Source organism: Gymnoscopelus braueri, assembly GCF_963280865.1.
Source record: "Gymnoscopelus braueri genome assembly, chromosome: 1".
In the NCBI taxonomy this organism is placed as follows: Eukaryota; Metazoa; Chordata; class Actinopteri; order Myctophiformes; family Myctophidae; genus Gymnoscopelus; species Gymnoscopelus braueri.
In genome coordinates, this window is record NC_137603.1 from 60,739,262 (window position 1) to 60,759,669 (window position 20,408).

A 20,408-nucleotide genomic window follows, 5' to 3' on the forward strand; every position below is an offset into this window, starting at 1 on the left:
GTATATATAGCTTGCTGCTTAGCAGAAATGGAAATCAAAAATAAAATCTAAAGATATCTTCAAATATCTTTTCGTGAACGGAAATGACAAACAGATGCCAGCTTCCTGCGTCAGATTTCGGTAGGTGTAGTTCCAAACTATATAGCATTCAGAGATTGTGGAATAGTCGTCTGGCTGCACGAGACTAATGTGTGAGACAATCTGACACACTAGGAATTGCAAGAAAGAACGTACTGCAACTTCTCACTTTGGGCACGCAGAGCAATGTGTCCCATTTATTACACACACTGCACTCATACTGACAACACAACACACACACACCTATTGTCTAAAGTGTTAAAATACTTGCTGTGCTCTTGTTCTGTCACTGTTTTAGTGATATGCAAGTTTCAAAATGTACAGGTATCAGCCATAAATGTTTCAAATGTTTCATATTAGTTTAGGCCTTTGTAATCCATCAGATGTTCTGTACTGGATATTTATTTATTTGAAAATAATTTGAGGAAAAAGACATTGAAAAACCAAAAACACTAAAAAAATAAATAAACAAAACTAGAAAAAGTGCTCCTCGGAGCACAGGTCTCCGCCAGGTCAGGTAGGTTATTGTGGGCCAGTAATGCCAATCAGGTTGGATTATGAAAAATTTGACACATTCGTGTTGATCACATGGCTATAGAGATAATGTGTACCGATTTGCGTGATGTTTGGGCAAAATCTGTAGGAGTAATATCAAGAAATGTGTTTAGCAAAAATCGGCCTCCTGGTGGCGCTATAAAATATAAAATGCATATAATATAGATCCATGTGGTTACATTTGTATACTCTCAGAGTTAAATTAACAATGAAGATTTTTCGTTACACCAAATTACATTCATTCATTACACCAAAAATGGTAATGTACGGGTTTTTTCATGACCCGCCCCGGAACCCAACCCACCTCAACCCGCCCCGCGAACCCATATATAAATCTATGGGGCGGGTTGAGCCCCGTGGGTCGTACCTATAATTCTGTAAAATCATGAAGGTTAGAAAATTATCTTCAAGTATACACCCCAAGTGTATTCAAACTGTTGTATTGTTATTATTCTTATTCTTATTAGGAATAAAGACAAAACAAGAGCATGTGATTTTATTTTATTTTTTTGCGTGTGAGAGCAGCTGGGCGGCTGACCCGCTCACCCGCAGCCCGCATAATTGCCTCTGAAATCCTCACTCGACCACCCGCGCCGCGGGTTGACCCGCGGGTTACGGGTCGGCCCGCTCATCAAACCAGTGACTCCAGTGCCCCCTGTTTGGTATCCAGATGGTTCGTCAGGTGAATGGGTTGGTTTCAGTTTCATGGGAACTGGATCAGATTATTCTTGTTGCAAATTAAAACAGAAACCAGTTGCCCCATGCCTATTTATACACATACCCAAACCCACAACATTGTCATCACCTGACCCAGACATTACATCATTACTGTAGCAGCTACAGCACGATGGTGTGGCGAAAACCACACACACTGTGGCAGAGCGGGCGTCTATGAATCAGAAGGTGCCTCGTTTGATCCTTGGTTCCTCCAGGCTTTGGGTCGAAGTGTCCTTGAAAAAGACACTTCACTCATCTTTAGATGAGCAGGGTGAAACAAGAGTTCTGATAAATAAAACTCACAAAACAAATTAAAAGTAGAGCCTGCTCTGATTTCATCAAAGCAAACATGACAACTAAATATTCCTCACTTCATGTTTTGAAGTTAAAATATTTTTAAAAGGCATTTCTGAAATTTGTAGAAATAACATCAAGTGATTAATCCCTGAAACAGCCCATGTGTGTCCATGCAGCCAATCAGCTTGTTGAAGTGTCCTTGAGCAAGTCATTGCACCTGGAATTGCTCTCTTACTGAGAAGTTGCTCTGGATGTCTGTGTAATTAAAAAGAATAACAGTTGTATATAATGATCCAACTTCAATGTGTCCAACCTATTTTCATCTTCAGAACATTAAGAAGCAGGACTTTTCCTACAGACTGCTATTCAAGTTCATGAGTACAGTTTTACTTCCACTTAAGCTCTTCAGCGAGGCATGGATCGATATCACAGACAATCGATATCATTTTTAAACGTGCAGAAGGCCCTTTCATCCTCACTGTATCGAAGACAAAACGTGCCTTGTCAATTGTCGTCTTCTGGCTGCCGGCCTCCTGCAGCTCTTCATCGGTTAACACCTCCTCCTCTAAAAGTTTGTCCATGACTCCTTTGAGATTGGCATCTGAAATGCTGTTGATGAAGTTGATCCGCACAGGAAGCAGATTGTTTTCTGGTCTAAGACGTCTAAGACTGGCGTGCGGAACTGGTTGAGCTGGCTGTCGATTATGTTCGACAGCTGAACTGGCAGGAGCTGGAAGGTTTACACAGCTTTCCCATGCACGGATGGAGGTTTTACTGTCTTTTAGAAGCAGCTCAACACACTCCAACCTTCTATTTAAAGTCACTTGAAATGTTGTCATGTAATTATGATAGGATGATTCATCAACTTCAAATGTGGTTGTACTTGGTTCAATTGTGATGAAATCATCTGGAGGGGAAGTGGAGAGTGAAATGTTTTTGTTTGGGATTAGTTTACAGGAAGGCTTTTCAATGAAAACCTCTTCTGCTTGGAGGCTCCTCCTTTTCCTCCTTTTGTCGATCACTTCATCCAGCACAACGTTCTCAGGTAGCACCAATACATTCAGGGTTGATCTGGGATCTTTATCATCAATCGGTGGTGTATAAAAGAGTAACATCAAAGCCTTGATAGGCTTGATAGGCTTGCGGAACAACTCTCTGATACATTTCATGATACCAGTTTGAGAGAACCCAGTTACATTTATGACAACATGAGTTTCTGTGATCTCGCACGGGTCGATAAGCTCAATGCGCCCATCATCCATCACATGGAGAACAAACAAGGATTTTCCTCCACCCATGGAGAGAATCTCACAATGTGGAAAATGTAACTGACGCATAGTCGCCTGGGGGCATTTGATGTCAAACAGGGGTCCTGCAGGCCTCTTGCAAAGCTGGGATAGAAGCCTTGGGTTCCAAGGAACTGTCCTGTAAGTCACCTCTCCCTCTGCCTCCATCTTAAACACCAGGCCGGTCACGCTGCATTGGAACAGTCCTGCTTGGATGCAGTGGAACCAGTAGCTTTCATTGTTTTCTCCAACAATGTCAGGTGTAATCTTTTGTGTTATGTCCAGTAGTATAACATCATTTAAACTGTGGGACCGCTTTGCTCTGAGACTTGCCTTGTTCTCTATACATGGAATTTGGCTCAGTGAGGGTAAGCTGCGAGAACGAGGCAGGGAGCTGGATTCTCCCATCCTCAAACTACTGAAGCATCTACTTAGAGCTTCATCTTGGAGCTCCAGAGAGGGATGTGGAGAGGACAGTGACTCTGTAACAGGATGGTCCTCCATCTCACCAGAGGACTGTGACTCGGTAACAGGATGGTCCTCCATCTCACCAGAGGGATGTGGAGAGGACAGTGACTCTATAACAGGATGGTCCTCCATCTCACCGGAGGGATGTGGAGAGGACAGTGACTCTGTAACAGGATGGTCCTCCATCTCACCGGAGGGATGTGGAGAGGACAGTGACTCTGTAACAGGATGGTCCTCCATCTCACCAGAGGGATGTGGAGAGGACAGTGACTCTATAACAGGATGGTCCTCCATCTCACCAGAGGGATGTGGAGAGGACAGTGACTCTATAACAGGATGGTCCTCCATCTCACCAGAGGGATGTGGAGAGGACAGTGACTCTGTAACAGGATGGTCCTCCATCTCACCGGAGGGATGTGGAGAGGACAGTGACTCTGTAACAGGATGGTCCTCCATCTTACTAAAGTCAGTTACTCTCCAGGTTATAATCTATCAGGAGGTAGAAGTGATAAACATACAAAATGAGCTCCCATTTAGTGACACCCCTTGTAGCTCCGTTATTACAGCGTTTGTCGATAGTGAACTACCACTGAAAAAAGAATGCTGCAGATTTAGCATTTTCTTCGAAACACACTTACTTGTCTACAGTATATGGTTGAACTTGACACTTGCAGACACTCTGCACCTAAATCTCAGGTACAAGCACTGATACTCTTCTTGCACTAATGTCTAGGAGCAGATACCAGCTGCTATGCTCATGCACCTTATTTCAAAATCCCATGTACATAAATGTTTGGATGGATATGCTATGTGTAAATATGTAGATACGTTCTTGTCTCTTTTTATTCCTTCTCCCCCCCCCCCCCTTTTTCTGGAAACAATCAAAACGATAGAGCTGAGCCTGGCAGAGAGATATGAGAGATGTTATAGTTTGACTTGAAACCACTATCTCACCTCTGGTTTCTCCTCCATCTTCACATCAGGTTGACTCTTGACCGTCTTGTTCTCTCCCTCTGCTCCCCCCTCCTCTTCCTCCTTCTTCACCTCCCCCTGGGAGGCTGTGGAGCTTCCTGCCTGGACATGCCGGGAGCTGAGGTCTATACTGCTGCTGACTGAACGCTACACACAGAAACACACCAGCATTATAATTTATAAAGGCCTGCTTGTTCTGCCAGACTGAACAGCAGAACTTAAAGAATAAGTTTTATCTATGACAAACAGATTCCCTATAATACTTTAATACCCTGTAAAAGGTTGTGTGAAAATCAATGGCATGGCTGCAGTGGATGCATTTCAATTTTTTTCCTGCGCCATAGTTTACGCTGAAAGCTAGAATGACCAGTTCATGTAATAGCCTATCTATGTACACAAGGGTATGTAATGGGTGTTGCGTAATGTTTTCTGAAAAAAGTCAGAACAGAATAAATATTAAAGTGCAAAAACTATAATAACCTTGGTGGTGCCAAGAGGAACAGGAAGCATTGAACTCGGACCCAAAAACTTCATCCCCATCTCACCTCCCAGATTCATCTCTGCAGAAGAACAGCAAACAAACATTCATTACACATGAGGTCTAGGGAAGGGACAGTTAAATGGTTAACCATTTAACCGTAATGAAGTCATATAAAAACTAATAAAATATGAACAGAATATGAATGGAATAAATCACTTAAATATAATCTATAATTGTTCCTCATCAGTGTTGGGGTAACGACTTACAAAAGTAACTAGTTACTGTAATGTATTACTTAATTGCGGTAACGAGTAATATAACGCCTTACCAAACGGCAATTCAATAATACATTATTACAATAAGACAAGTTACTTTCCACGTTACCGACCAGGGTCACGTCGTCCTGTTTTGAACCAATACGGGACGCAATTTGTTCCGTATTTTAATAAACACCCCCCCCTGCCCATCAACACTGAATTTAACAGTAGGCTAATGAACAAAATAAAACACAAGAAGAAGGCCAGTAAAGTTGTCGTAGGACCCAGGTTGGACCGCCGGTGCCTTCCTCTGTGCTCTATGCCTGCTGCCCTGCACTGTTGGGTGGAAATACCACTGTGCAAGGGTATTTAGACCGATGATAGCCTACTATCTCCAACAAATGTCCATAACTGAAGAGAAAAGTTAAGGCGTTAGTGAGAACTATCAAACATTTGGTTTTACAGCATCAGTGGGAATTAATAGCCTAAGCCTATAACACAAACTGTAACGTTGGTGAATGTTTTCTCTGGCGCAAGGCACATGGTGGTCTGTCAGATCAAACAGCATGCCCAAAACAAGAGCAACAGTCCCGTAACGCAACGTCACGTCGCGTCACGTCAGAAACACAGAACACACCAGCAGCAGTGTCACACAGCTACCCCAAGCATCTCCCGATATGGTATGGAACATCATAATGGACATGTCATCATGTCCATTATCTGACAAAATTACTCACTTGACTCAAGCAGCAGTCAAATGAACAACATTCATTCAAGAAGACCTTTTCCCACATTTAGTTGCTAAAAGCATTATGCCGTTCGGTCCAGCTGTGCCAGAGATTAGCTGTTAAGACAACAAACGAACTAAAGGTGACTCTCTACCAAACAGACTACTTCAGACTACAACAGACTGGTAATCTGTTGGCAAAAGTTGGCATTTAGTTCAGCACAAACTGTCGGCCGATGTGCCGATTGTTGTGCTAATGCCTTATAGCTGTCAGGCTGGCCTGCCATTGTTGCCAGGTCTGTTTATTATAAGCGACTTTGGACTTGTTTCCTTGTAAAGTCGCTTGTAAATGGGGATGTTCCCAGCGGGATTTTTTTCACAAATTTTTTTTAAACGGTTATTCGAATAAATGAAAATTTATTAATTAATTTATTGAAATTAACACCCAGAAAATAGCCAGAACTGAGCACATTTCGATCTATAAGGCCAAAACTCATTTGAAAAATATAGCAAGAGTACATGAAAGCCATTTAAAATGATAATACTATTGGAATCTTACACACCAGCTCCCAAATAATTAATTACATAATTTCAGTGCGCAGCGCAAAAGTAGGTCATATCAATTAAGCTGTCACTCTAGCGCAGGTCCGAGCCAGTCTAAACAAAGCTGACCAGCTGCCCTTAAAGTTTAAACCATAACATAACATAGAATGGATCTTCAGACAAACAATTGTGAGTGAAAACGTAGGCTTATGCTCTCTCTCTCTCTCTCTCTCTCTCTCTCTCTCTCTCTCTCTCTCTCTGGCTTTGAGTGACGGGGAGAGAGAGAGAGAAACAGTGAATGTAGGTTTTCATAGACCTGGTCGCTGGTTTCACTCACAGAATCTGTGAGATGAAAAAGAGGGGAACAAGTAACACGTATATAGGGTTTAAGTGGTTACGTGTGTGTGTTAGTCAGAGGCTAGAAACCTACTCCCACAGAAATACAACTTCTGCCCCAGCACAGCAACGTTATCTCCCAGGAGGTCATAGTATTCATCCTGGTGGTGACACAGCAGCAGAGAATGAGAGAATCAACAATCCATCCATACATCTGCACCAAACATGCTGGCTAAGAGCATAAAGACATCTAGGTGAAAACATTGAGTTATAGTTATAGAGCACACCAGACTGGAAGTTATTGTTGCTACAGTATACTTTTACAAACTCCTACGTTTGGAATCATGTTATTTTGTGGTAACAGCACAGTGGCTACCATGCTACCAACGAAACTGCAAGGGCCCAGTCATCATCGCTGCTTGCAGCTTTAATTAGTATTGTCATTATTATTATATTAATATTAGCACGTAGTGCGAAGGCACCCTTTTGTTTTTGGTTGTGCTATTATTATTTTTTGCAGTTCTGGCTTAACCATGCAGTCGTTTTTCACAAAACTCTGCAATATGGTAGATAGAGGGTCATGGAAAACGGCCAACAATAAAACTCACAACAATTGGTCAAAGGGTGGCGCCATAGCACTCAATTGAAAAAAGCTAACTTTGAACAGGCATAGCCGTGCCACTATGGCCTCTGACCCTTAGTTCTTCCGCCATTTTTTATTTTATGAAAACCAGTTAAATTCTATCTCCTGGGATTTTTGAGTCATGCCGAAACTTTCTACACACAGACTTTGGACTAGGCTAATGTCTAAAAACCCAGTTGGAGAGAAGCCAATGAATATTGCAGTTTTACAAAAAGTATTCTTCTGCCCTTAACCACGTAAATGCAGAGTCACATTTTTACAAAACTTGCAGTATGATATGGGTCATTCCAAATACCGCTGAAGCCAATCTTACTCCTATTGGCCAAAGGGGGGGGGGCGCTATAGCAATCATTTGAAAATGCGAACTTTGAACAGGCATAAGTCATTTGGCCTACAGCCATGAAACTTGCTTACACGTAGGCCTCTACTCAACAATTAAGCTCCGCCTTAAGATTTTCCGCCATTTTGAGTAATTTGAAAAAACGTAAATCCGTGAAACGTACTTAACATAATTTATGGACTATTATCTAAAATCCCAGTTGAAGAGATGTTTGTACGTGAAAAAATGAAGCCTCCATGAGTCAAAGAATATTTCAGAGGGCATGGCTTCATAAAAATAAATTGAAAAAACAGTTGTGCATGGCCTTCTTTCTCTCATTTTAATTGTGGGATCTCAGTAGCTCAGACGGTAGTGTCTACCGATCAGTCAGAAGGTTCCCGGTTCAAACCTTGGTTTATCCAGGCTTAATTTAAATTGCCGCACAGAAATTATGACTTGATTAATTAATGCACATCCGCTTTTTGAAATGGCGGTTTGACAGTTTCAAAGACGTATGTTCTAGTGAAACAGGGGCATGGCATGGCGTATGACAGAAGGCAAGACTTTATGCTTTTCAGCAATCTTAAGCAGGGCTGTTGTAGCTGAATGCGTAGAGAGGACGCCTGGGAAACAGAAGGTCACAGGTTCGATTCCAGGCATCGGCTAAACCGGCTGGCCAGGAATAGTGATGAAAAGCTACAGTATATCCTGAGTTTCAAATCTGCCATTACAAGCAATATAATAAAGACATGCATTTTAATATCCACAATCCCTCAGAACTTTGCTCAGCTGTTTCCAATGCTCATTTGTTAATTGCATGGTTTTCTTTCTCTCAAGTTCAGTCTATTATGTTTCTATGGCTTATTGCACATACCGGTATTGCTTTTGCATATTGCATTGCTTGGCCCCCGTATTGCTGCTAGCAGGTACATTTATTATTATTATTATTATTATTATTGTACGTCCGTCTGTCTGTGAGCAGCTAAACTCCGGCACATTTGAAATGTGCTATATAAATAAATGTTTATTATCATTATTATCATTATTATTATTATTATTATCAGGGAGAGAATATTAGGTTCTTACCATGCTGTTAGCTGACTCATATATGTACCTCTCTATGTTCCGGATGCGAGTCACCAGATCCCACTCAGCTAGGTGTGCGGGGCGCTTGAGGTACTTTATGCTACAATACATAGAGAAAGAAAGAGACAAAGTCAGGCACAAGATTCAACTCAACCAATTATGTCTCATCATTCAATAAGTGATACTTGTTCAGCTGGTCTGGGGTCAAGAAGATGGTGAGCACACATTGTTGATTTCTGTGTGGTGAACACTCACAACCAGACGACATTGAAATCACGGTACTCTTGTATAATGTCTTCATGCCAAGACTTCCTCCATTCTGCTGCAGAGAGAGGGAGGGCTGTGATGGAGTCCCAGCTGAGACAAAAATAATAATAGAAAAGAGATTTGGCGAAATTGAAAAACGGGCTTCGCAGTTGCGTTCAGATGGTAATGGTCAATGGCTGTGTGCAAATGCAGATCAATAGCTCCAGCCACTGAGGAGAACCGGGCACACATTTTTGCTCTCACGACATTTGCTCTCACGACGGTTACAGAGGTTTGTCAAATTATAGGAGGATTGTATTATGCCATAATATTCCATGACATCTTTAACTGCACAGGTGGAAAGATGAGCTAACAGCCATGCAGTTTGTTTGTGTGCTAGCTCTTTGTAACGCTGCTGACGACAATTGCTCCGAGCATTGGGCACACACAAATGCATCGATGGATGGATGGAGTCACAAATTAATCTATTTTGGATCTCAGTGAGGATGTCTCATGTAGAATGGGTGAGAATAGACTGTGATATTCACATGTAAAAGAGTTTGTTTTGATTAGGACTGTCAACAGAATGGACATACCAAATATTTTATAGGTGTCAAAAATAAGGTTAAAACAAATTCAAAGAAATGGAAAAAAAAAATACAAAACAATGTTGTGTAGGAGGATTCACATACTTTTTCTCGTAAGGTCCAGGTTCATTACTGAAGTCAGGAGGTCTTCTTGCAGCTGTGGATGCTTGATGACGCTAGTGAATATATGTGAAAATGATTGATGGACAGCAAGAAAGAAATACTGTTCAACATTAGGAATTAATCCAACTCCAATCCAATCACAATCCAATACATCAATAAGTACAAATATCAATATGGGTTAAAATCCAAGGAATAAAAAATAGTTTTAAGATCTTAAAGACAAGTAGTGTGGGAGCCAGCCTGACATGACGAGGTAGGTTGCACAGTTTGGGAGCTAGTGATCTGGATGGAACATATCATTTAAGTAGATCAGAGATATAAACTGGCGCTAATCCATTCGCCACCATATTCTGCCACAGCGCCACCTAGAGCCTTTTTGTTTGTTTTTTTGCGCCCCCCCTCCCCTAGTGGCGCCCTAGGCAACTGCCTACTCTGCCTAATGGGCGCGCCGGCCCTGATTGCAGTAGTCGAGGCGAGTTGTAAAAAAAGCATGCATCACCCTTTCAAAGTTAGGAAAAGACAAGAAGGACTTAACCTTAGATAAAAGACCGAATATTGATCCATAGATGTTTGAATGACCGTAGCAGATTTTACGTAGAGTAGAGGGATTGGTAAACTAACCAAACCTAAAGTTAACTGATGTTTTCCCAGGCCTGGTATAGAAAACTAAGTTTTTTTTGTCCCAGTTAGGACCATATGTACATTTGCCAAAGTAAGACAGTTGTTATGAATATTCTTGGATATAACACAATTACCAAGTAATTGTGTATGACCTTAGAAACAGAATATATGGCAAATGGCAAAGGTCTGTTACTGCTCAACATAATCAACTTGAAACAGACACCAAATAAGAGAAAAATTACATATCTTCCTAACTTGAAGATTACTGACCGGAAATAGTATATATAGTAACAAATAAGTGTTACATAGCTCTGTATTGTGATAGTAATCATTGCTAGAGTGTTTGTTCAGTAACAGGAGTCTCCCTGTCTCTCCCTCTCTTTAGTAAACAGAAAATTCATTGCAAATTTAATCAAATTAGGAGAGAGAGAGCTCATACACGATACAGGATAAACAAGTGAAATTGGAAGTGATGAAAGAAAAACAGCAAACAAATCTGGAATCGGAACACAAAAAATAGAAGGTGATAAATGGATACTTTCTCCTAATTGAACACTTTCAGGTCGCTAGATCGCATATTTTAATAGTTTTTTTTTTGTTGTGAGATCTGACGTTCAAAGTGACAGAACACTATGCAACCAGAAAATAAAAAATTAAATAAAACCTAAGTCTCGCTAAGTCTCGCTTGAGATCTCGAGATTTCAATCTCCCCCCTTGCATAGTGTTCTGTCACTATGAACTCAGATCTCACCAAAGAAAAACAAAAAAAAGCTATTAAAATACGCGATCTAGCGCAAGGCCTATTGGCGCACGTTTTAAGCTGTGGCGGACCCGGGATGGAGTTATGACATTTTTCTACTGTACCATTCATCCTAAGATATCATAACATCATAGAAAAGATAAGAAAACCGTGGTCCAAAATTCCCCTTTAATATTGAACTAGAAAAAGTGCTCCTCGGAGCACAGGTCTCCACCAGGTCAAGTAGGTTATTGTGGGCCAGCAATGTTCGGAATTCGCCAATCAGGAAGGAATATGAAATGATCTCTTGACTATAGAGATAATGTGTACCGATTTGCGTGATGTTTGCACAAAATTTGTGGGAGCCTCCTGGCGCTATACTAGGGCAATGTTAAAAGGGTGGCATTTGTTCCTCAACATAGTGCGAATGTGTGTGCAAAGTTTCACCGCAATCGGACACTGCATTCATGATTTGCGGCATTTTGTTCAAAACGAAGCACTCCTGCAATCTTTGGAAGCCAATCTTAGCCAATCAGGATGGAATATGAAAAATCTGAATGACCCTTTTTGTTTAATGACTATAGAGATACTGTGTACCGATTTGCGTGATGTTTGGACAAAATCTGTAGGAGTACTGTCAAATTTCTTTTTTGTAAAAATCGGCCTCCTAGCTGGTGGTGCTAACAGGCCCATGTGAAAACTTTGGATCAGAGGTTCTGCTCTGGCATCCAGGGAGTGTGTGTGCACAGTTTCGCTTCGAGATTAGCTGTTCACAGACAGAATGACGGACGGACGGACGGACAAGTTGCAAAACATAGTCTCGGCCATGCCTTTCGACCTGGCGGAGACAATAAATACAGTATATCCCGTTCAATCCGGGCAAGCGTCTGTGTCATTTTAGGATTTAGAAGGCATTTTTAGAATCAGCCTCAGGTCTAAATAAAACAAAAACTAATGAAAAGAAGCTAATCTCCAATAACCTGTGGACCAGAATGAAGGTGACCATCTCTCCATCTCTCCATGTACTCCGTCACCAGCTGAATATATTTAGGGTCTACAGAAGAACAACAAACAAACATTCATTAAACAGTATAGAAGACATGGAGTCTGCTCCGTTGTTTTATGACTTAGTATGACCTATTTTCAACCTTATCTTCTTATAATTGGTCCTCACTAATGCTCATAACATGGTACTATTTTTGTCTATTCACTCTGTGTCTCAGAGGAGGGCTATGGACAGTTCAGAAACCTGCCTACCAGTGACATCATCGTTAGGCAAATGTTGTTTCAAAGTTTTTTTTTGTTTTGTTTTTTTATGCGAGAACAATGGCTTCCAGCATGCTAACTTTACAGAAATAGAGAGCCTGCGGTTTCTATTAGCTTGGATTCCCCATCGATGATGTCACTGGTAGGTGGGCTTCTGAACTGTCCACAGCCCTCCTCTGAGACACAGTGAGTAGACAAAAATAGTACCATATTATAATGAGCATTAGTGAGGAAAATGGGTGAAGTCGTCCTTTATGTAAGGGCGGTCCCTATTTTGGGTAGGTTATAACATCCAGCAAAAATAGATGCAAAAATAGATGATTTACGATCACAAGTTGTGAGGTTGTAGATCGGCTATTTATGGCGAAGAGATTTGGTGTTTGGGAAAATAGGAGGATGTACAGAACCCAAGGGGGACCCTGGTCAATGAAGTATAAAGTTTAAATCATTAAATGTGTGAGTGTGTGTTTGTTAGCCAGTGGCTAGAACCTTACCAATCGGACAGTTAATCCTCATCTTCAGCACTGTCAATATGCTCTCATCCAGCATGTTACCGTATTCCTCCTGGAAGTCACACAGCAACAGAGAAGAGAGTCAAGCAAGAGAAAGCTGTTAAGAGGCCATTTATTAAGCTGGACACCAAAATATTTGTCATGATTGGAATATGTTTTGGGATATTTGTTTTCAAATGCACTCTCCCTACAGCCTGTTCGCTGTGTCTGCTCTGCCGGGTCTCTGCCTGCCTGGCTAGACCGGCTAACACCGTCGGGAGACTCAAAAAGACAAAAGTGTTTTTTTTAATCATTTCAATAAATAAGCTTAAACAAACTGCTTCACATGAACATAAGAGATATACAGTAATGTTATATATACAAATATTGGTAGATAAAAGAGAAAGTCATGTACAGCCTATTTCCTCATTCCTGGTTTCTGTTGTGTTTGATGCGGTCACAGTGCCATGGGAACCTCAGAGCCCACAGACTGTCACTATAACTGATAATGTCGTCCCATTGGCTACTAAAAATGACAATCTGTGATATGTCCCGCCCTAGCTGACCGTTTCAGCGAAACCATGTGATGTATAGTATCAAATATGATGTTTTCTGGCCATGTCATGGGGCCTTTAATACAGTAGAGCCACAACTGCAAATGTTGAGATATCTGAATGACTGTGGTAACTGATTGAGCATCAACCTAATATGATATTGTTTTTAATATTCCTCGGTTTTAAATGCTTGTAACTGTCACCTGTTAAAACTAGGTATTTATGTTAGGCATACGTACTGTAGGGTTATGTTGTTAGAATGGCCAGTGTATGTGTGTGTGTGTGTGTGTGTACACGTATTGGAATTTGCTGATTTGCTCAGGTGCAGTGAGTAAAAAACAGCTAGGCCTTCTGATATCAGAGAGTTACTGTATGCTTCAACTGTGCGAGAGCATGACTACAACCAATGAAATTGTCAGAATTAATCCGACCGCCTGACAGGCCAATCAGGATCAGTCAATCGGTCCTCCCAACCCCCTGTACCCTGACACGACGCCCGATGGTGCGCAAATTCGCTCTGACAAAAATTGCGAGGCTCACAAATTGGGCCAGAATCTAGCCAGTGTTCGTACAGTGTAAGCCCAGCTTTAGTCATTAGAACATGTACATAAATATCATGGAGATAATGTTACGTTCTTACCCAGCTGTCAGCTGACTCATATACGTCCCTCTCTATGTTCTGAGCAAGAGTCACCCGTTCCCTCTCGTTCAACTGGTTCTCACGTCTACTGTAGGCCCAGTAGACGTGAAATATGCTGCTCATCCAGAACACAGAGAATGAAAATGACAACGTCAGACATAAAATTCAATGCTTCATCATTCTATAAGGGATAATTGTTCAGGGTCTGCGGCCTAGAAGATGGTGAGCACACATTGCATTGTTTCTGGTTTCTGTGTGGTGAACACTCACAGCTTATCAACAACTTGGTCACGGAGGTCCTGGGGGAAATCTTTATGCCAAGACTTCCTCCTGTCTGCTGCAGAGGGAAGGGTGTCTGTGTCGGAGTCCCCGCTGAGAGAAAGAGAATGATTTGACTATTTACAATTTACAATGTAGGCATTTAGAAGACGCTCTTAATCCAGAGCGATTTACAGTAAGCAAGGTAAATACGAGGTAATACATCAAATGCATATAGTAATCTAGGATCATAGGTAAACCTAGATTATTTAAGAGATATTTTTTTGTCAGTGGCCACTCCAGGGCTCTGTACCAGGGGCCAGGGCCCTGTATGATCAAGTGCTGTCAGCAATATTTAACTACAGTATGTATTTGTCTCATCAGCAAAAACTGTGCAGTGATGGCAAAGCAAAAGCACTTTGAAAGACACTTTCAGACACACCGCAAATCATGTGACTAACATTTTCCACCCTAAAAAGGGAACTGACAAAGAAATGAGGAAATGAAATTTCAACCATGTATTTCAATTTTAACATGAAACATTGACCACATAATTTAAGTGTGGCCATGCATGGCTGAGTGGTTAGAGAGCCAACCGAGAAGCAAATGTTTCAAGGTTCGATTCCTGGCCCTGGCAATGTGTCGAGGTGTCCCTGAGCAAGACACTCAACCCCTAAGTGCATGTCCTTTTAGGAACATATTAGCGTTATATGCAGGTGTACAGTATACATAAAATGCCACCCTGAGGCGAGGTAGAAGAAAGTAGCCGGATAGACACCCAGCTGGATGTTAGAGACTCTCTGGTAAAGACTAGTAAAAAACAAACAAACAAACAAAAACACAGAGAGCCAACATTACCTGGATTCGCCCTTCATCAAATTGCACATTCTGCATTCTGAATCCACAGCAGTGTTCCTGAAGGTACAGGCTGTACAATCCCACCAGCTGTCATCAGCGGTCGGTTTTGCTTGTCGTTTTGGCCTGGCAAAAAGACACAGACTTAAGAGTCAAGTTATTGTGCATCCATTATTATTATTATCATCATTATCCTTGGTCACTCCAGCCTCCTGCATGTCCTCTCACCACATCCATAAACCTCCTCTTCTCTTCTCTTCTCGTCTGTCTGTCTGTCTGTCTGTCTGTCTGTCTGTCTGTCTGTCTGTCTGTCTGTCTGTCTGTCTGTCTGTCTGCCTGCCTGCCTGCCTGCCTGCCTGCCTGCCTGCCTGCCTGCCTGCCTGCCTGCCTGCCTATCCATCCCGCATCTCTCCTCTGCACATGTCCAAACCATCTCAACCCGCCTCTCTTATACTTTATCCCAAAACCTTCTAAGTAAACATGGTCGCATATCGGTATCTGGCGATTAAAAATTTATAATCGGTATCTATCTGATGTCAAAATAATGATGAATATTTCTGCCGATTATGATGATGTTCAATGCCTTGGGAACATTTGTAAGGCAGACTCTGTAGTCCTCTCACCAGTGTGTTCACTTAACTATGAAAACAAGAAGGTGTAGAGCAGTGGTTCTCAACCTGTGGGTCGGGACTCCCAGGGGGGTCCCCACATGATTTTGGGGGGTCCCCAGATGACAGTGAAGTGAATTTAAGGACTTTTAAGACCTTTTTTTTTTTTTTTTAATCCCACAATTTTGTAACCCCTATTTTTTCACCCTAGTGCCAATGCCTAAGCGTGTAATCCTGGGCACTACCTTCCCTCTGCCAACCTAGGGAGGCCAGGGCCGAGCTCATGCCTCCTTCAATGCATGAGAGCCGTCTGACCTTATCACCTGACAGGGGAGAGTTTCCCTGGTTGGACGTAGCGCGTGGAAGGAACACGTTATTCCAACCAGTTCCCTTCCCCTCCATCAGGCGCCCCGGCTGGCCAGGGGGAGGCAGTATAGTGACCAGGATTACTTTTGAGACCTTTTTAATACCAAGAAAAAAGACCATTACTGCATCAAAAGTAGTCAACAAACTATACTACAAAAACTGGGTAAACATTGGCAAAATTGTCAAATAATATAAGAAAGAGGCAGAAATGTGAAAATGTCTTTTTTTATATAGAAAGCTCACAACGTTGCGAGGCGTTGTGAGCTTGTAGATCGGCTATTTTCACAATATTTATCTATGGAACCGAGTCAAACAAAATGTAATGCCTCAACTACATTCCAAATGCTTGTCAGGGGGGGGGGGGGGTCCCCAGTTCAAATATGATTATTTTGGGGGGTCACGGCCTGAAAAGGTTGAGAACCACTGGTGTAGATTAGTATTCCACAAGACCACAAGACTGACAACACAAATGAACAAAATGTTCAATGTTGTTCAGGAAGTTGACAAGCTGACAAGGACCCGACAGTTGTAGGATTTTCATGTCAAAACAACGTCTTTTCACAGAATAACTACACCATGTTCGGAAATACAACTATGATCTGAATCAATATTTTTGCATCGATCATAAATCACGCAGCTTGACTGAGTCAATGATGTACTATGAACGACGACTTGCAGCACAGAAAGACTGGCTCTCCCTCCTGGCTCCCAAACTGTGGAATGAACTCCCCATTGCAGTTAGAACTGCAGATTCACCCCCAATTTTCCGCCTTAACCTGAAGACTCACCTCTTCAGACTCCACTTTAGCCCCTAACACTTGCCGTAATTTAGACAGATCCCAGGTACATTTGTTGACCTGGCATCCTACAGTTTGTATAGTTTCAAATATTATTTATTTTTTAATATAATAATGTTTAGACTGATGATAGGTTATTGGTTTACCTATGATCCTAGATTACAACTAGATTACTATTGCTATGCATTTGATCACTCTGGATTAAGAGCGTATGCTAAATGCCTGAATTGTAAATTATATATCATATAGAGGATTCACATACTTTGTGTGTGAAGGTCCAGGAGGTCCAGGTTCATCAGTGAATTCAGGAGGTTTTCCTTTAGACGGGTCACTGTGGTCAGACCCACTGCTGGCTGTTGGAGACTCAGGTCTGTCAGTTCCCTCCTCCTCTCTCTCCCCAGACTCACTCATCTTTTGTTCTTTACTAAACCTGTCAACAGTACAGTCAATAAAATACAATAGAAAACTGTTACGGCTGAATGTATTGCACAACGCATGCACTCGTGCACTCCTACACACACAGCCACATGCACACACACACATGTACTTACACAAATACAAAAACATTATGGGTAAAATGAACAAACAAATCTTTAACTATTTTTGGTGTCTGTTGAATGCTCTGAGAGCACGTTTTCATCAATCACAATCGGTTAACAAAAGTCAAAGAGTCACTGGGTGTTTCGGGTCTTGCAACAGATACCCTCCTCCAGGCGACCCGACCGAGGCTGATCAGACCCCGGCCTGTGTTCAAGTGACATGATGCTACTGCCCCCACTGTGTCTTGGGGGCTTAGGGTGGCAGGTGAGCTGTTAGCAGCGGGTGTTGGCGACATTAGGAGGCTCTGGGCACTGTGTGTTGCCTCCGGGTCCTAACTTCTGTGCGTTGTGTCGTCTTTGCCATGTGCATTGTGGCCTTGCAGAGAACTCTTAAGTTTGTTCAGTTCACAACCCAGACATCATGGGTGAAAATGTGCAGCCAGCTCTGTGTCGTTTTGGAGAAGTAAAAACTCCTGAGTAGACATTCTTAGCTTCAACATGTGTGAGAACACTGCTGTGTGTGAAGCCATGGAACCACAGAATGGTGAAGTAGAGCAGGGTGCTCTTCACAGCTTTCATGACATCTGACAATTCAGCACTAATGTCTTTGGCGACGAGTGACTCCCTGGCCTGTCTAGCATGTCTAGTAGGTTCTGCTGACAGGCTTTTATCGGGTTAAACTGGCTCATCTATTAATCATCATTCATATTTGTTATTACTATATAAAATATGTACATTTTTGCTTAACGGATCTCTATTGGTTAACTTCTCTGTTTTCTGAATGTGCTTTTCTAATAATAATGTTAGATTCATTATCATGCATATTTCCAGACATAAAAAAAAAACATTTCCTATCAACCATTTCCGCACCAAACTTAGCTCAAGCTCTATTCAGGGTCTGCCATCAGAATTGTCACACCCAAAACAACACAACTGCACACATATGGACCACTACAGCAGTGTTTAACATTTCAAATGGCCTTAACTCGGTGACCATTGCTCTGATTAGCGCAATATAGGGCTGGATGTGAAGGCTGTGTAGCCGTGGTGTCCTGAAAATCTAGTGTAATAAATAAGGATAATTTGACAATGTGCATGAATGGACGACTACACTATATTTATTATGTTCAGAACTCAATAAGATTCTGGAGTGAACTTAGCGTAACATATAATTTGATTAAAACACAAACACTTAAACAAACAAAAAAACACTTAACATATTCAAAAACAATTAGTATAATTTTTGGTTCTAATTATAGGTTATGATACAATCCTAAAAGTAATATACAAATAGAGGGTCAAACTATTCAATAAGTAAAAACTGTAAAGTTTCTTCTTTAGATTGACTGTACATGGTCTGATCATTCATAACAAGGTGGTTGCCAAATTGGGGAGAGCTGTTTAAATAACATTTCAGTGTTTAAGTTTAATTTGACCATTTAGTAGCTCAAAACAAGGCAGCAACACTGCTTCTAGGTTGTTCATCCAGTCTTAATTTGCTTAGAGTCAACAAAATATGTTCTGCTATAGCTTAATTATTTACTTTCATAGAGTTATTAACATTCAGATGCCTAAATGTATTTATAGTAACATAATGTATTGTTCAAATACTCTTTACCTTTACCCAAGTCCAACTCTATGAAGAGGGCTCTCTTCTGTAGGCTTATATAGGTATATATTTAAAAAAGAAAAGGGAAAAAAAAGAAAACTGAGACTTTATATATATATACTCAGCACATTCAATAACATCTCCCTTTACATGTATGTTTTATGTACTGTCTTTGACGCCTGAATTTCCCCTGCAGGATCAATAAAGGTCTTATCTTATCTTGTTAGATTTAGCCAAACTTTTGTAGACTAAAAACACTCAACATTAAGTTTTAGAGCACCAGACCAGAGTAATTTGTTTAGAATGATGTATAAAATACTTACCCTATAAGAATGTTCCACAGGACTGTGTTTTCTTGATGTAAAAGTACTGGTACTCCCTACAGTTCAGTTATCTATCTGTGTGCATTATGGTTCATATACGGTGCAGCAGACACGTCATATACTCAACCAAGGGGGTGGGAGAGTGGCGGGGTGTAATGTGCCTCACCAGAGTTTTGATATGTGGATTATAATTCTTTCTTATGGTATTATTATTGTTTTATAATATGTATTTATTATGATCATTCTTCTAATTATGTCATATAGATCATACATCAAAACTCACACACCCCCTTTCCATGTAGTAATGGTTTCTTCCACAACGAAGTGTGTGTGTGTGTGTGTGTGTGTGTGTGTGTGTGTGTGTGTGTGTGTGTGTGTGTGTGTGTGTGTGTGTGTGTGTGTGTGTGTGTGTGTGTGTGTGTGTGTGTGTGTGTGTGTGTGTGTGTGTGTGTGTGTGTGGGTGGGTGAAGTACAGTGATGAAACATGTGGGTAATAATTCTTGTCTCCTGTGAAATTATATTATACATACAATATATAGGTGTATTCTATAGGTCAATTATATTATACATATATATATAGATGTATTCTGTAGGTCAATTACATTATGGAATAGTCTTCCAGGAGATGTTCGTAACAACAACAAAAAAAAATAAAAAATAGAAAAAGTGCTCCTCGGAGCACAGGTGTTGATGGAATATGAAGAATTGGACAGATCCATCTTGATCACTTGACTATAGAGATAATTTGTATACCGATTTGCGTGATGTTTGGACAAAATCTGTAGGAGTAATATAAAAAAATGAGTTTTGCATAAATCGGCCTCCTGGTGACACTAAAAAAAAGGGTGGCATTTGTTCCTCAATGTAGTGCGAATGTCTGTGCAAAGTTTCACTGTAATCGGTGATTTGAGGCATTTTGTTCAAAACGGGCCACTATTAGTCTAGGACCTGGCTAAGATATGTATGCACTTAATTTAGGAGAGAATATTTCAACTGTTCTTGGCTAATATGACCCCAGGGA

General features: G+C 41.2%; 1 protein-coding gene across 2 annotated transcripts; it reads right to left on the reverse strand.

Annotated features, from left to right (window-relative positions):
• Window positions 1-298: 298 nt before the first annotated feature.
• On the reverse strand, window positions 299-19,460 carry LOC308086420 (uncharacterized protein). Of its 2 annotated transcripts, XM_080429941.1 has the most exons (15): window positions 19,388-19,460; window positions 19,074-19,117; window positions 17,179-17,346; window positions 15,149-15,271; window positions 14,303-14,404; window positions 14,033-14,147; window positions 12,842-12,911; window positions 12,062-12,135; window positions 9,704-9,774; window positions 9,021-9,122; window positions 8,766-8,865; window positions 6,812-6,878; window positions 4,854-4,933; window positions 4,356-4,520; window positions 299-3,890 (listed from the first exon to the last, which is right to left on the reverse strand). In XM_080429941.1, the coding sequence occupies exons 3-15, from the start codon at window positions 17,325-17,327 to the stop codon at window positions 2,034-2,036; spliced, it is 3,075 nt and encodes a 1,024-aa protein (XP_080286067.1). In that variant the 5' UTR covers window positions 17,328-17,346; window positions 19,074-19,117; window positions 19,388-19,460; the 3' UTR covers window positions 299-2,033. The 2 variants fall into 2 exon arrangements, with proteins under 2 accessions (XP_080286067.1, XP_080286068.1); XM_080429942.1 differs by lacking the exon at window positions 19,074-19,117.
• Between the last annotated feature and the right edge of the window lie 948 nt (window positions 19,461-20,408).

Excerpts from the sequence above, each read along its gene's own strand:
- LOC308086420 (XM_080429942.1), bottom strand. The coding sequence starts at position 17,327 with ATGAGTGAGTCTGGGGAGAGAGAGGAGGAGGGAACTGACAGACCTGAG. Across the intron at positions 6,879-8,765 it reads ATGAGTCAGCTAACAGCATG|GATGAATACTATGACCTCCT; the intron begins GTAAGAACCTAA and ends TGTCACCACCAG. Across the intron at positions 4,521-4,853 it reads TTCCTCTTGGCACCACCAAG|CGTTCAGTCAGCAGCAGTAT; the intron begins GTTATTATAGTT and ends TTCTGTGTGTAG.